General features: G+C 40.1%; 1 protein-coding gene across 1 annotated transcript; it reads right to left on the bottom strand.

Annotated features, from left to right (window-relative positions):
- Positions 1–12,469: 12,469 nt before the first annotated feature.
- On the bottom strand, positions 12,470–16,998 carry ccne1 (cyclin E1). Its single transcript, XM_036535608.1, has 12 exons — positions 16,990–16,998; positions 16,375–16,425; positions 16,130–16,220; positions 15,970–16,032; positions 15,380–15,546; positions 14,979–15,114; positions 14,386–14,532; positions 14,063–14,158; positions 13,783–13,917; positions 13,340–13,451; positions 12,896–13,053; positions 12,470–12,586 (listed from the first exon to the last, which is right to left on the bottom strand). Exons 2-12 carry the CDS (start codon positions 16,386–16,388, stop codon positions 12,470–12,472), a joined length of 1,236 nt encoding a protein of 411 aa, XP_036391501.1. The 5' UTR covers positions 16,389–16,425; positions 16,990–16,998.
- Between the last annotated feature and the right edge of the window lie 577 nt (positions 16,999–17,575).

Raw genomic sequence — 17,575 nt, 5'->3', positions numbered from 1 at the left:
GACCCCCCATGTGAAATACCTGGGTCACACTTTAAATCCAGCCAGCCAGAAAGCCCTAGAAGTGAATGGTGGAGGGTGGTATCCTTCTTCCACCACAGCCCAAGAGCCAATGAAAACCTTTTTGAGAAACAGAGACTGCTAAGCTTGCCACAGAATATGTCCACTTGCTGGAACAGCTCTCATGACATGCTGGAACATTTCACAGAGCAGTAGCCAGCTATTGTAACCGCTCTGATGTCCATAGACCTCAGAAAGGGTGAACCCGTCAACACACTGAATAAAAGGGACATGAGCCACATTGAGGACATTAAACTTCTGGCCCCTCTAAAAATGGTGAGAATATTCTTGCATGAAGAGGCACATCCCATTATATCAATCATTGCCCCCATGCAGGCAAAACTGCAGAGGCACTGCAGCCAGTAAAAGCTGACTCACAGAACAGTTAGAGATGAAGCTGAAGTTCAGTGAAGACTTTGATGGAAGGTACACAGACATCTTGGAACATCTTAGTGCCTCTGCCCAGGACTCTCACTTCAACGCTTTGCCATTCCTGAATGAGTAGGACATTACTTAATGCAGATCACATTCCTTAATGTAGGAGCAGAAATGAGAGCCCTCGCCTGGTAGGAAGCACACCTTACATCACACAAAGACACACAAAATTTGAACAGGCTGCACTCCTGACTGATAGCTTACAAAGGTAGGTGTACAAAGGTACAATAGGTGGTACTATATTTAGCCTTATTCACATGGCGGCCATTTTGCTCTTACGTCACACTCAGGGTGGGAGTAGGGTTACTCTTCAGTCAGCATCTATGGCAAAGTGGACCAAACGTTTGACGTGTGTCTGTATCTACCTTTTGAAAAAATAAAACAAAAATGGCCAGATGGGTCAGCAAAGATCCCTAAAAGAATTCAAAAGAGATACAGTTGCTGGATTTAAAGTTACATCCACTAATGACTGAATGACCTGGCGCACTTAACGCTAGCTAGTTAGCTAACTAACGTTAAGTTGCTAGCTAGCTAGCAAATGGTAATTAAGATCAGAAGTCAATACCTTGACTTACAGTACGAATGTTAAAATTAACTATTTGCTCATAAAAAACATGATGAAGCTGTATTGGTTTTATGGCTAGAAAAGTGTGAGAAAGCCAAATCTAGCTAGCTACTTGCACATTCAGCTGAAAAGTACAAATTCCACCTTACAAAGACAAATCTAGCTAGCTAGCTACAATACAAACAAAACAATAAACGTAACTAGCTAGTTACTATCACATTCCACTGAAGAATACAAACATTACCTTGCAAACAAACACATAGCTAGCTACAATAAAAACAATGCAGAAAGCCAGATAGCTTGATAGCTACTTTGGCTTTCACTCACTTTCCTCAGCTGTCATATTACTAAGAGTTAGCTAGCTATCAAACTAATAAAGCCTCATATATTAAAGGTTGTTTCATAAATTTGTATGATTAAATTTGTGCTCATTCAAAGATAGTGTGACGAAGGGCTGAAAGTTCTTTAAAGAAAGACTTTAAAACAGTTCAGTTATTTTTTATAATGAAGATCTCTTTGTTTCCCTGGCACATAAGGGGGAATAAATAACAACAAAAACAAAATAATAAAAACAAAACATTGGTATTGGCATTGGCTATCGGCCAAATTGTTATTTTAAACATCAGTATCAGAATCAGCCCAGAATTTCACAATCGGTGCATCCCATTCTTTGAATAAACTTTATCACCTGTCTCACAGAGATCATGTCACATACCACCAACCATTTTCTTTTCCCTTTCATTTCATTTGAAGCCCCTCCTCACAAGAACACAAAGGCCCTGAAGCAGATGTTTGGAGAATTCTTCAAACCTAAATCATTAAGAAAGAGGGCCAATGAGGAAAGAAGGAAATACAGAGAGCAGGATTCTTTGCCAGTTAATGACCATGTTCTGCAAGCTGCAAGCTCTGGTAGGCAGAGCAGGTGAATGTACCACTACAGACTTTGAAGGCAAAAAACTAGTTTTGTATACTAGCTACCACTGTACCTTCTGAAAGGGTTTTTAGCTGAGCTGATGACACTGCTACCCATGGCCGTAACCAGGGTTTGAAAAACATCTATTACATACATAGAGAGAGACCTGTTGCTATTTCAAAGAAACATTTTTTTTTAATTGTAAGGTACAACATCTGAACTGGACTGTACTGAATAACCTCTCATGTGTGGAGCTTTCATATTAATATGCATTGCTGAATGAATAATAGATCGTAAGAACATTATCTAGAGCATCAAAATACATAGGTCTACGGTATGAAGCATGATAATTAAGCTAAGGTTATTTGTAACCTTAGCTAGCTATAAAAATAAAAGAAAAATGCTTGAGAGTAACACCATTACAAGCTAACATCATCATACAATTCATTTCATTTCTGTATTCATTTCCAAATTTGGCTTTGAAATGTTTGGTAGGCCTACTATTATTGATACCGTCGCCTACATAAGCTGTTTTGTAATCAGTGGAGTTGTGTGAAACATTAGCTAGCCTACTAATATTAAGGAAATAGCCTAGCCCTCATCATGGCCAGAGTATGCATATTTAACGTTTATGTTTCATACAATTGCCTTTACTCCAGATGCTGTACCAGGTTACTGTTTTGAACATTTCTTGCAGATAATGGCATAACGATCATTGCTTTGCCTTACCGAATGGCATGCTGCCAGTTTACACACAAGCCACCTGCTGCTGCCAAGCATTGCCAGATGGGAAATGTTAAGGTATCATACCAGAGGCTTAAAATGATCGTATTTTGAGGAAAGTTATCATATCAGCAAGTCATAACCAAGAGAACTAATAGATGTAAATGTGTAATTTCAGAAAACATCGAGACGAACAACTCTTTGACAGCTCATTTAACTTGTAATAGTATACCGATAACTGCATTGCATGAGTAAATATAGTACTGGCCCATAAGTTACTGCATTCAATATAAAACACCTAAAATTTCTGATTTGTAAATAGGATTTGATTATTGGTTAAGTTAACGACAGCTGTGGTCATTAGTCACGTTCATCGTCACAACAAGCATGATTGGCTGGAAAGACGTCACGTGAAAAGAGATGCGTAAACACAGACGTAGGATCCATATTTTACTATCCTGATCGTGTTGGGAAATTAATTAAAATGAGATAGTATTAGTAGTTGTAATCAGTCTAGGCTAAGTGTCACAAAATGGTCAAATTATCGCACATCGTCCAGAGGGCAAAATTATCGTACAAATACGATAATTATCGTACATCTGGCAATGCTGGTGTAAGTGCTGATGATGCAAGGGGCTGCACTCGCGCCCTCTCTCAGAACTCTCACACACAGTGGACACTAAATAACAATTCTAAACTGAATGAAACATGCACTCGTCTTGGAGGAGAATTTCTCAACCACTGATTTTTTATCTAGTTGTACTTAGCTTCAAATTTTATTTTTAGCTCTAAAAAATTACCAAGGTACACACCTCAGTGGCCTCTTAGCTGGTTACAGTCATGTTGCTACTACACAACACAGTGTACTTCAAATGATCCTCCTGAAAAACAATCTGGAGAAGCAAAAACAATAAGGACTGCACATAATCTCAGAAAGGGTGAACCCTAACCTGTTCAGAAACAAAGCAATAATGGTAATAAATGGAATAATATAAATAAAGTTATGGAGTGAGTGCGGCCTTTGTTTTGTTACACAGTTGGATCGGATGATCTGTAAGTAAAAGCATTCAACTTCTACATCACCTGGGCCCACATAGACAGACAAAACCAAAGACATCCAGCTAACGCCAATTATAAACTTTTTTGTGTGTGATTCAGGCACAGAAACCTTACATAAACTTACAACATATCTTTACAACATCCAGGGCTAAATGGGATGGAGTCACAGATTGCTACAATAACCTTTTTCATGTATTTTTCAGTTTCTTAAAATACTTTTTTATACTTTAACTGGCATATTTTTAAACCAACCATGAGATATACTGTATGTCTACTCATAAGCTAAATCTAAATGCTGCTTCATTGGTTAAAAACATAGCTCATGTATTTCTTAGTTCTTGATTTACATGGTGTTACAAGTTAACTGCAGTGCACTGAGTACTTGTGTGACAAACACACATGAACATGACATGTTTGGAAGATTAACATTTTGACTTTTGTCTTTCCCATATCACATCACTGACAATGTATTTAAATCACTAAATAATTTAGATCACTACTGCAGATCAAATCTTCAGAGAGAGAAAGATACACACCCCTAGATACTATGACCTTTCTGACCCACAGTCCAATCACAAAGGCTGAATCTTCTATTCCACTCCAGAGTTGCATGTGGCTCTTTGACAGCCCCCTGGCTTTGGAATGATCTATAAAATTGAGCAATTAGCAGTTCTGCAAAGTTGCTTATTATCAAACTTTTTAAACAAGCTCTTCAATCACACTTGAACAAAACTAAATTAATAGAACAACAATAATACATTACATTATCAGCATTTAGCAGACACGTCTTTGATAGGTTACAATTTTTACAAGTTTTCCACTTATACAGCTGTACTGAGGCAATTCTGGGTTAAGTACCTTGCGCAAGAGTACAGCTGCAGTGCCCCAGCAGGGACAAGTTACACTACACTTACTTACCACTATGCTACATTCCCAGTAACAAAATTGGATCAATCAACTGAAGTTGTATACATATCCCTCATTTTCTTACTTCAGTGAGATTGTAATCTAGATGCGTCAACTGGTGCACATCATCTCTTCTGCTCTACAGGTCCAACTTAATTGGCGGCAGACAGAGAGGCTCTACCTACTGTTAATCAACTTAAAAAGGCCCCTCTAAAGCCCAGATCCTGAAAAGAGATCATGACATATTTTTCCTGTTTGTGTAGTTGTAGCTGGTGGGATCTGTGTTGTGTTCAATTAGATGTTACGTGGGTCAGCGAGCAAGCAAGTTTCGAACCGGAGTTCTCACTGCTCACTGCCAACCCCTTACGGCCAGCGTCATTGCCAACTGAGCTAAAGGCAAATTGCCTCTAGCCTGTCGGCAACAACGCTAGTTAGCCAGGTCTCGGGGAGTGACATAGCCGCTGCAACCGCTCGGCTACCTGCTACCCGCTACCCCACAGGCTTTATGCAGGACTCACACAAGCTATTCACTTCAGCTCTGTTACACAGTGTTCCTGTCAGACATGAATATGAAAGGAAAAACACCGTCCAAATGTCTGACAAGCATGAAGAGAATGTATCCCATTCCAAATGAGTGAGGACTGCCTGAGTCCATACTTCACACATCACATACTGTAAGTACATACTTGTTACTTTAACATGAGACTCCTGCTCCTGTTTAATAACCCAGTTTTGCAATGTAAAATTTAAATGTCCTCAGGTCAGCTATGCATTATACTGAAGGCTGTCACTTACCTTCAGTGATAACTTTCATGATTTTTTTTTTTTTTTTTGGTGCCACTGAGGTTGATGGGAACTCTTGCAAAATTCCCTCATGCAAAAGAATGTCAAGAACACCAGAGAACACCAGGAAAAAGAGGTGGGAAATGTTCACCGGGGTCTTAAAAAAAGGAATCAGTGGGTATCCAAACAATGTTTACTTGCACATGCTCTAGGTTGAAGGGAGCCACAAAAGTGAAAGTTCCTTTTTTCAACTGAGACACCCTCAACCATGTTACTCCACACCATTTTGAGGGGGGGTGCTTCAGGCAAGTGAGCAAAACTGCAGATTAGGATGCAGTCATAGACATAAACAAAGAAAATAAAGAGCAAGAGGGCTTTAAACACAGCAATTCAGGACGTTGTAAAGCAAGGACTGTCCTGTACTGTGGTCAAGAGGAGACTCTTGAGGTTTGTCCACAGCACTAAGATTCTTTCAACCATCCATTTCAATTAGTTCAAGAGTCGAAATGTGTACTGAAAATAATGAACTGAAAAGCTTAACTGTACATAAATAGCTCAGGTCTCAGGGGGGATCTCATCTTCACATACACACATCACCGGGTCAAGAAATATACTTTCACGCTCGTGTTGTAGGTCTCCGCCATCATTACTGTGCTGTTCTCTCTGTGTTAGTCGGTTATGTTGCTGCAGAATCTTACAGAATACGACTAAGGCCGTTTACCTGCTGTGTCTGTAACGACGAATTTCAAATTGATCATGGTTTCTGTTCTATAGCCTTCTCTACAGCCTGGAAAGGCCACCATGCGGATTGCTTACAATTCACAGACTGGGTTTGAGGGTGTGCACTATTCCAATGGAAAGGTTTAATGATAAGCAAAACTGCTCTACGCTAAGGGACAATTGGTGCACCCTTGGATACAAACTCAATTGACAATTACTCCTACTCCAAATCTCGTTTGTAAAGCACTACAGCTAGCTATCTAATTAAGTTACATTTCAGACGGTAGTTGTTTGATAACTACATGCAAACACAATGAACAGTTTAGAAACAGCTGGCTACCCTATCACGGTTGTATGACAAGATTTCGAACTATCTATAAAGAGCTGTTAATGTTAGTATAATTTCACTGCACAAGTAAGAACTAAATGAACTAGTTGTTCGCGGGTTTCTTTTTTTTCGTGGATATATTACCTTTTTAACTTCCTCACGTCTGTCTGGAAACGTCTGTGGTACATCGTTTTTAGTTTCATTTCTTTCATGCGTCTTAGTTGTTACATGTGAGTTTTGTGAATCACACAGTAAACTTGTTGTAAATCCCATAGAGATATTTATGAACAAAATTTCAGGATTATCATCCCTCTGGTTCCCTTTTATTTATCAGGGAGCAGCGGTGGCTGTCCTGGATTTAGGAAGTGAGACGGTGTCACACTCGACTTTCTAAATGTTCCCCTTCCTTCCCTTGGATAAGTACCGCCTCTCAAATGCACCATTTGCCACCTCTATTTTCCCGGTGCTCCTTGGGTAAATGATCCTGATCACAATGTAGCAGTTGTTGGCATGCAAAATCTATGCGACTCTCTTAAATAGCCTTTAGTGCCAGTGCGCCTTTCATGTAGTACTTAAATTTGACATATTCTATACCTGTTGGGGATTCTTATCAAAATTTAAAGTGTTTTATATTTTAAACTGATTAAATTATCTTTCAAAAGTCTACATGATATTGTTGATCCACAATATATACATACACATATCTGATATTTTTCTATGATTTGTGAGGGTCTTGCATTTTAATTGTCATTTTCATGATTAGCTCATAATGTTGTGTGGTTTTTTTTTTTTTTTTTTGGTTCCTCCCTAACGTCAATATTATGTTTCTGAGACACTACTTTGAGATGTATATAACTGTAAACAATCTACAATACAGCTAGTTCAATACATCAATACAGAGCTTCTGTTAAAAATCCTTAAATTCAGATTATACTGACTGAGTGGTAGTTTTAAGTTTTAATATTCACTGGGCATAAAGCTGTTTCTTTTTGCATAAAATGCATGGACTTGCAAGTCAGTGATACACCAAGCTGCTGGCACAATATCATTCAAAATGCTTGGAGTTTGTGTTCCTTTCTGCCCGGCCAGCATTGGGCAGCATCCTCCTCTCATATGATTAGATTGCTTAACAGCTGTGGCAGTCACAGGGAAATGCTGTGAAATGACAGATAGCAAGAGAGTTGCGTTAAAATTATGCTATGCAAATGACTTACCATTTGCATTCAAAAAGGGAATAGGAAAAGAGAAAGATATTGGTCTGAAAAGCTACCATATCCTCCTACAAGGATTGTGGAATAATTACACACTCTGGTATTTTTTCCATGTGGCACAAATTTAGAAAAATGTACAACACCAGGAACAGGTGCTGTTAATTGTAATGGATGGCAGTTATAAAATGCTGCCAAGTTTGCTGATGAATGTTGAGCTTGCATCTACAACTAGTAGTAAAGTCAGATCAGTAATGAAAAAAATGAACCAATGGGATGGCATATTTCTTTATATTATAGTTGACCACTGTATATCAGCTTCCTGCAATACAGCAACAGCTACCTTTCAGCGGGGTGCCAAAGCTTTACACATTTAAGACTTTAAGAGTTTTGGGTGGTAATGCTGATAACTGTTGGTCAAGGGCCAGCATGAGTGTGGGAGGAGGACAGATGGACCATCACAAATGAAGATGCAGGCTTTGACAAAATGTTTTTGCAGTTGTAGGTAAAGAATATTGGATTTATTTATTTATTTTTTAGAAAGGACCACGTGTGATCTGTCTGCAATTAATATTCCTCCTAAACGTTAATTTTAGCCAATTCACACTCCAATTATAATTCAAACTCTGGCTAGTTGATGTCTATAGTAACGGTTTACCAATTCGCAGCTGCACTTCCGTGTCGTTTCATGTGAAATCTTCAATGGTTGCTGTTTATACGCATCAGTTCAGTGAATGCGCATCACAGATTCGCGAAATCTAGACTAGGCTGATATTTGATACCGATGATTAGTTTTATGCACCCATGTGACGTAAGTATTTGTGGATAAGTACAGTATGTCTTCGAAACATGCCCGTGAGCAAGCAGACTCTATGACGGCAATGTGTAGTAATGCAAGTCGAGTAGGCTACATTTTGTAACATCGGCTATTACGTTCAACCCCGCTTACGAGCAGTGATAATGGTATTCGAGGAGGATTTCATACAATTAACACGTTTGTTTAATTTATCACGTATTCTACCATTTTGTTAGCAAAAGTGTAAGTGCACCGCTTTAAGTAGCCTAATTAGTTTAAAACCTTGATATTACAGCTCACGACATTCCATACATCAACCTCAACATATAAAGCGTCTGGTTTCTGTTTATTACAGCCGATCTTAGGTTTCGTTTGGAGGCGTTACGGAGAGGTGAGCTCCTGGTCTAACCTATCACATTTTTCGGGAACAAAGCTACGTCGAGGGCAGCAGTCGCTAGCCTTCCACTACAAGAGTCTGCGTGGATGGCTGAGGGGGGCACGTCTTATTTCATGAGCCCGCCATTGAAACTCCTCAGTGGGCGTGGAAAAGATCTGTGGGGCGTCCTAAGCAGTCACATGTGTAAACATAGTCACGTTGTCCCATAGCCACGTGGTCAGGGTGACATATGGGGCATCTGACAACTTTGACAGCCAGAGAGAGAGAGAGAGAGAGAGAGCCCTCTACTGGCTCCACGACAAAAAATATCCCTTACTCGTGACAGCAAGGTCACGATCATTTCTGTGTAAGTAGGCACACCACCACCACTAACAACAACAAAAATAATAGCAACAAATGAATAAATGAACAATACCAACAAAAGAATGTAATGTAAAGTAACAAAAAACTATGATAATAATAATAATAATAATAATAACTACAATTAACTACAATTCACTACAATTAAATTAGTTTGGGTTTGTTAATATTATTGCTATTATGATTATTATTGTTGTTGCACACAGTAACAATTCAATCTATTGTTGTTATGTCATGTTAATATTACTTATGTCCTCATTACTTCCATGTACATATTTTTACTTCAGCTTGATTTTCATATGAAAGTTATAGAACAACAGTGATCTGTGATACTTTCTTTGACTGGATTTGTAGATACTGCATTTCATGTTGGTGAGAGAATATGCCTCTATTTGGATGTAGAACAAGATTATTCTGTCATTTGACTACCGCAGTGTTTCACATGAGTCTTCAGTCACAGTCTGAGTCTCATTAATAGCCACAATTGGACATATGGGCAGCTACACTAAGAGGAGGATCACAGCAGGAGGTAATTCAAACATGCAATTGCTAAGAGTTACTCCAGTCAAGTGACAGAATGTAACTAGAATGTAAGGTAGACTAAATTCAAGGATGATTTATATTCCCTCCTGGCTACACAACTACACAACACATCTTTTGAGTTTAGGTATGGTATGAGAAACACAGCATGTTGTATAACACATCATATGCATAAGAGCATATGGAAATGTTCCACCTTAAAAAGATACTGTGGTCTGATGCTTAGTGCTTAGAAGCTATTCTGCCATTTCAGTTATTTTTAGATGTTTGTGAGAGGTACCATTATAGGTGGAAACTAACCAATGGTGTGATTTGCTGAAAGTGCTGTTGATCCATTAGCACCCTTTCCCCACTGCCCAGCAGGATGTCTTTGACGAGGAGGGCCAAGTAAAGAGCTGAGCAACAATCTGTTGATTTTTTTTTTCTAGAAGCATAAATTAGTATGCACAGATGTACATTTTTTTTCTCTTTCTCACACACATTTAATTTTTGCAGTTTAATCTGACTACTTGATTAGCACAAGTTCTATCAAGTTCTAAAAACCTAGGATGTTACAAGATAAACATTACAAAAAAATAACACCGATTACTCCGGATACAACTTTTATAAGGGCTTCCTTGCTGGCAGCCTAAAAGACTATGGCCTTGGCTTTCACGTGATTTAAGGGAAAGTTGTCTGATGCTCTCTTTGACCAGGTGTGACTGCTGGTGGTGGCTGGTGCCTCATCGAATGAGCACCTGCTGCTGTCACAAGCGTCTGTGCAGGAAGAACAAAGGGGCCATTGAGCACACAACAGCTGTCATGCTACTGCCGCCTGCCCGTCTGCCTGGGGGCCCCCATGGCCTGCTTGATAGGAGAAGCCCCCTCCCCAACAGCAGAGAGGGATTAAAGGGATGGGGCAGAGAGAACTTATGGAACTTTAAAGACAAAAGCACTGAAGCAGGACCTCTACTCCCGTGCAAACACAACCTTGTCAACGAGGAGGGAAAGTACACTAATTGCCTAGATACAGTATGTCTGGCTTTGGCAGTTTGGACTAAGCACTCTGATGTGCTTTTTAATTCCCCAAGACAAATCAGAACTAAAATTATAAAAGGACATGGAATCCATACTCCTACACTTAATGAAAACATTAGTTAAAATAAATATAAAGCAACATGCATCAGAAGCACTGCTTTAAAGTTTAAAAATTTAATTTTAATCAGCTCAATCGAAACCATTAATCAATCTTGAAAATGAGTTTATTTTATCCCATCTAATCAGTCCATTGTTTTTACTGCATGTATGTTATTGAAGAGATCACAGCAATAAAATAACACAAACTGTGAGTGCAAACAACTTTACAAAAAGCATGAGAGGCGATGCAAAGACCAATATCAAATCAACAAATCAGGGGCCCTTGCCAAGATGCAAGGTGCCAAAGTTTAATGTAATGAATTGCTCTTGTCTCAGCAGCATCTGTTAAGGAAATCGTACTTCCCAGCAAGGCTGCTGCTGTGTATGACAGAGCAACTCAAAAGCCACAGCATTACTGCCATCTAGTGGAGTGTTGCCTTACACTAGCAACATATGCTCACTTAAAGCAGAGGGCACACTGTGTGGGAGAGACAGCCATTATAGGGCAAGCAGACCAAATACACCATTTTGTGTTATATCACAGATCAGATCACCTTCAGCACAGTATGTCCCTTCTGGCCTCTGTGCAATCTGAACAGTGCAAAGCATGACATCAGTAAATGCAAAAAAGTGAAATATTGTACATTGTACTTGTAAATTGCCTCACAGCTATATCTTATGTAAAAGTCTGATGCATTAATGGTCAATTAGTACTTTTTCATATTCCTGGAACTGCAGAGTGCCACATAGGAGAAAAAAATGGACAACATGGGAAGAATCTGAAAATGAAAGAAATGGCTTGGAATATCACAGTAATTATTCCCCTTGAAGACAGAGACAATTTGACCAAACCTGACAAGGACTTCACTCTTTCCAATGGAGACTAAGCATCGGACCGCAGGAAAAGATGGGATGCTAAAAAGAAAACTCATTCTGTTAGTGTCCCATTCTACAAAACCATTCTCAAAAAAAGTAAATCAAGAAAATTCGAACATACTGTAAAACATACACTGTCTGAGACAGCGCCTTTATTTAAAAAAATGGTACAGAAAAGTAGCAGCATTTCATTTAAACAAAAAATAATTTTAATTTTGGTAAACCTATACTCTGAGAGAAGACCAGCAAGTCATCTAACATTAAACTGGATTTGTCCGCTTCTGAAGCTGGTTACTCCTCTGGTCCATTCTGACAGAAGAGTTGCTTGTCCTGACCAAATCCTGGCAGTGTTTTCAAAGTCCAAATGGCAGAGTGGGCCCTACAAAATTGTCATGGATCCATTCCTCCAAGTCCCACCCTATTTAGCAGCATTCAGAGTTCGGTTGAAAACTCTGGATATTTGGCAGGTGGTCCAACTTGGCATGGGACCCATTAAAAACACACACACAAATAGCTGATAGAGTCCAACCAGTCACTCAAGCTTCCAATCCTGATAAAAAAAAAGTCTTGTGCATGTTTGTAGCATATGAAGTCATTTTTCTGTAATGCCTAAATTTGTCCGACACCTTCCTGCCAGATGCATAATGTCCGCACCCTCCTAGTTGGCCCTGCTCTGCTAAGGGGTGTTCAGGATGGAATGATCTCCGGCTTCTCACTGCTGGGAGGTGGGGTGAGCACGCCTGAAGGCACTGGGGACCGCTGACTCCTCTCCACATCCAACAGGCGGTAGGAATATGCCTTCTCCTGAACACACCAACAGGAGCAGATCAGAATGGCACATAGGGACATTCAATATGCTCAAACTACCCTGCTCTGGGGTTCAACTGCAAGGATTCAACCCTGTGACAAAGTATGTCATTGCCTCATGACACTTTCTTTGGAATCCACGCTTGTAAAATTTATGTATTAATGTGTCAATAGTATGAAAATAGCTTCTGGTGGTCTAATGGAAAATCTGCTTGCAAGGTGTGAACGCTACAATGTCATGTTATAAGGGAGCACTGTTCAGCCATTCAGTGTACAAGCGTATCAATCAAGACAGCAGCAGCTTACCAGCCAGTCCAGGTAGGGAGCGTGGGTCTGGATGTTGTGCATGTCATCTGCTGAGATTCCTTTGAAGGTCTTGAGCCCTGAGCTACCCATTTCCCGAATGGACATGGCAAAGGGCACCATCCATTTCACACACTGCTCCATGTCTGACCACTGGAAACCTGCAGAAAAGTGTCCATGCATGTTCATTATTAACCTCTTAGAGTCTAGTTAACCCCAGCACTTCCCCCTCCAAGCAGCCCACTGTTCTTTAGAGGGGAAATTCTCCTTGCCATAATCACATCATTGGATACCTGTGCCTTACCTATTCTCACTGGGTCCATCTGGACTCATTTAATCCTGAGACAAATCCACCCCACAAATTTAATTTTTCATCAATTACAGATTTAATGAAAGCAGATTGTACCTCCACCCCAAATAAGACATTTTCTTTTTGAAATCTCATACCTGAGACTTTTGCCACAAGCTCCATGGAGGAGAAGTGGAACAGGGCAGAGGCTGCTAGCACTCCATTGGAGAACTCCAGACACTTAACATCCAGCACACACATGTCCAGGAGCTGAGGGACCAAACAGAACATCACAGCCCATCCTCAGCAACGTACAACCACCATGAAACAATGGTGTGCAGCTCTGCTTTTGCTGCAAAGGCTAAAAGACATGAAGCTCATTTGGAATGTGTTACACTTTGAAAACTCAAACATTTAAAAAAAAATAATAAATTAGCATTCATTTATGAATACAGAACTCCCACAAAAACAGCTAGAGTTGGCCTTTCAAGGGCAGAAGACATGTCATTTTAATCTTTCAGATGGTGATTTTCCACTGCTCAGTCAATTTTTGCAACCTTGTGAAAGTGTCAAATCAACTTCAGTTTTGTATCAGCAATACCTCTGCAATCTGTACAAATGTAGGTTGCGGGTACTGTGGAATCAGCACCTCTCCTGAGTCCTTCAGATACGCCACTTGCATATAAATGTTTAGCCAGGATATGGATGTCAAGGGACTAAGACTCCACTTCAGCTCCTGGGAGAAATATTGAACAAACACACACAAAAAGAAGAATGAACACACGTTTTAAAAGAGGCTTTGTACAAATACTGACAACAAAGAGGCAGACCCAGGTACTGCTAGAACGAGAGTTTCTAAGATGAGCACGGTGGAAACAAACCTTCATTATGATCAGCTCCATGTTTAGAATCTCATCTTCTGTGCAAGCTCCATCCGTAACATAGGCAAACTGATGCACCTTGGGGGGATAGATTTCCTGAAATATAAATACATACATATTATATATATTCTATTATACACATAAAACACATATACTATAGCCATAAACCACCATACAACCTCACAGCAATGATCTTGGAATCAAAAACAAGCATTACAAAGAATCACATTTCCCACAATAAAAGGAGAATTCTATCTACTGACACACTGCAAAGACATTAAACTGCATTGTACCACAGCATCGTCCTGTTGTTTTCCTCCTACCTCCAGTTTGGCAGCAATAAATAAAGCTGAAATGCCAATGAGCTGCAATCGCGTTTTGACCACATTCATTTGTGTCGCCATGAAGCGGTCGAAGAAGTCGTGGGCCAAGTAGAAGGTCTCTCTGTGTAGTTTGTATACTTCACAGACCTGAGGGGAGAAGGACAGAGACAGTGTGAGGCCTTACCATGTGCAGGCACAGAGGCTTCTGGCCAGACTGTAAAGCACAATGTCATCCACTTTGAATAATGCGCCTTGCAACAAAAATTTGTTCCTGGAAATTTTAAAACACATTGCAGGCAGGAAACCTATATATGTTTGGGGGGGGAAAAGGAAGCATTCATAAACAAGGGTGGGAACAAGGACAGAACATTGGACTTAATATCTACTTCCGGTTTAGATTTGTGTCACTGCATTGAACAATGATTGCCCACCTTGCCATTGAACTAACCACCATTATGCTGTCTAAATGCATTCAACATGATTTCATTACAAGAGTAAATTAAGTGTGGCACTGACTTTCACAACACACATTGAGAAACAACGTAAAAGCACAATGCAAGGATATAACAGTACACATAAAGCAGGCCACAGACCTCCATCAGCCAGTCCAGGAGTATGGCCCTCATTTTTGGTTGCAGCTGTGGGTGTCTCTCCATGAAATTCACATCCCTCGAGTATATCATGTCTTTTTTGAGTAGGTTGTTCCACACATCATCTTTGTTTGCCCAGCTGTGAGGAAAAAAAATAAATGTATGAATCAGTCAATTGTACAGGGGATCCCCACTATGCAAAGTGCTCACAACCTTTAGGCTCAAACAGTGTAATTGCCAGGCTGCCAGGCTGGTCATAGCTAAGTAAGCTTTTAGCATGACAGCCACTTGCATCAATGTTGCAACAACACGTAAGTTCCATCTTACCAAACACTGATTTGCAATCATTTTACCAATGCCCTTTGAAAACCAATGCAGTCTAGTAAATGACCCTGCAGACTCACCACAGAACAGGTAGAGGAGAGGACCTGGTGGGGGTAATGCAGAGGGTTTTTAAGGTGTACTGGGAAAAAGACAGGCCATTCAAGACGATCGGTTCCTCGACTTCGGCGTCAGGCGTGGGGATCCGCCTGCAAGGACTTCTGCAACCTGTGGTTGGACTCCAGCAGGCCTTGACAGAACAGAAAATGGGGAGAGAGAGGTTCAGCTCACTGAAAAAAAACACATGCCGACAACTGTGACAACAGTTTCAGAGTACTGCTCAATCACGTCTGAGGAGATTAAAGTTCATACACAAAGAATCATTCAATTTTAAAGATAGACCTTTCAGAAAACAAAACATCAGTCTGCAGACTAAAGCATTGTGCTACAGCAGTACTCGATGTGTAACACAGAGCTGCTGCCCATTGATGTATGACATCCAGTTACAGCATATGCAACTTTATTTTGAAGACAAAAACATCAACTTAATCAAATATATCCAATGGAGGTTTAAATCCTAATGTATACACATAATAATGAGCCATTGGTTCATTAGATTCTCTGTACCGTATCCTACCTCAACCACACCAAAATGAGGTTTCAGCATACCTACCTGAGTGACACATTGCTTCTTTTTTGTCATTTCGGCAACTTCCTCATCTGGATCTTGCAAATACTGCGGATAAACCAATCGAAGAGTAAACCTCAATTGTGGGTCTGAAATTAGGGTGCAGAAAGCCATCGCACAGACTGCTGGGTACAGTTTGACTTACAATGGCTACATCTGCCTTTCTTTTCCTAGAACGAACTGTGCTTTCTTTGGAAACTTCATTGGCGGAGGTCGTTTTCAATTCCGTCTTCACGCTGAAACAAAAAAGTTATACACTGATAAAGTAAAGTAGTGTTGATAAACATTCTTATGTCGATGGTCTGCTAGTTTGGCCAAAATTGGGAGCTGCTTTTTTAGCAAACAGTGTTGAACATGACCATATGAAAAGCATAGAAAACCGAAACATACCCTTTCCTTGGCATTATATCCTGACGAAGACCCTTTGGTGGTACGGTTTCCCTAAAGGCAAAAATTACCGTTTTGAAAAAAAAAAAAAACATGACACCTTTAAACAAGTTAGCTAGCAAGCTAGGAACCCACATTCTCCCAACCCCCCACGTAGCTAGGTAGCTAGCTAGCTACAGGAGCTAGCTCGGCCATTTTCCAACTCCTTGCGCCAAGGTCCCGAGAAACGTGCAAACTTTACAAAGTTTACTTCAGTTTCAAACCATCCGATCTCCCAAAAGTTAAAATATGGATTTCGAACTTGCTGTGCTTCTAACTTTGAAATAAGTTTGTTGTTACTACGTTTTACTTGTTCAGCTTAAACATTGTGCCCCACTTCATTTCCCCGCGCCTAAAGCTTGGCGTCTGAGCTCTCTGGGCTTTGTCAAAGCCAGAGCACAATAAACGCGGTTTTTAAACATATTCACAGTAATATAAGTCAATAGATACGAAATATAAAGCCTTTATACTGCGAATGTATACTTACAACTAGCTGTTGCAAAAATTTACTTTCGGCATTTAACCCTTAAGAAGTTGAATATTAGGTTGCTTGCTGGCTAGTCATCATTCACTTCTTACCTTAAAAGATGCTTCCACTAGAGTACAGATGCATGCAGTTATCAAAATCTTCTCGATTCAAATTATATCGTGACCACTATCAGAGCATTTTCTTAAGACTGGGCCTTTGGTGGTGCCACCACGATTAGACGTGTTGCTAGCCTGAAGCTTGCTTGGACTGAGCTGGCGCGATGAGTTTTGCGCCTCAGCTTATAAACTGCTGTAGTCGTCTGTCTCTGCGCAGGCATAGGAAAAAGGGGCAGTCAAAGCGGGTCATTTAAAAACCTGGCGGGTAGGACTGAATTCGCCATTTGTTTGCATATAAGTAACAGTGTCAACAAAACACAGGTATAGTGCAGAAAACGCAATATAGGTACTAATAATATTGTCAATTAATACTCACTTAAAAATAACGAAGATGATTCTTTTTTGCCGGCAAACTGGGGGGGCGTGGTGGAGGCGGTGACAGCATCAGGGCGGTGCACTAATCAGGAACTCTAAAGAAAATACCGCGTGGCTCAGGCAAGCAAGAAGTAAACAAAACTCGAGTTATTGTAAAAAAAACAGTGATATTAAACGTACCTGGCGAGTATTGTGACTGATATGA

Source organism: Megalops cyprinoides, chromosome 8, assembly GCF_013368585.1.
Source record: "Megalops cyprinoides isolate fMegCyp1 chromosome 8, fMegCyp1.pri, whole genome shotgun sequence".
NCBI classification, from domain to species: Eukaryota; Metazoa; Chordata; class Actinopteri; order Elopiformes; family Megalopidae; genus Megalops; species Megalops cyprinoides.
This window is presented reverse-complemented; position numbering and strand designations above follow the sequence as displayed.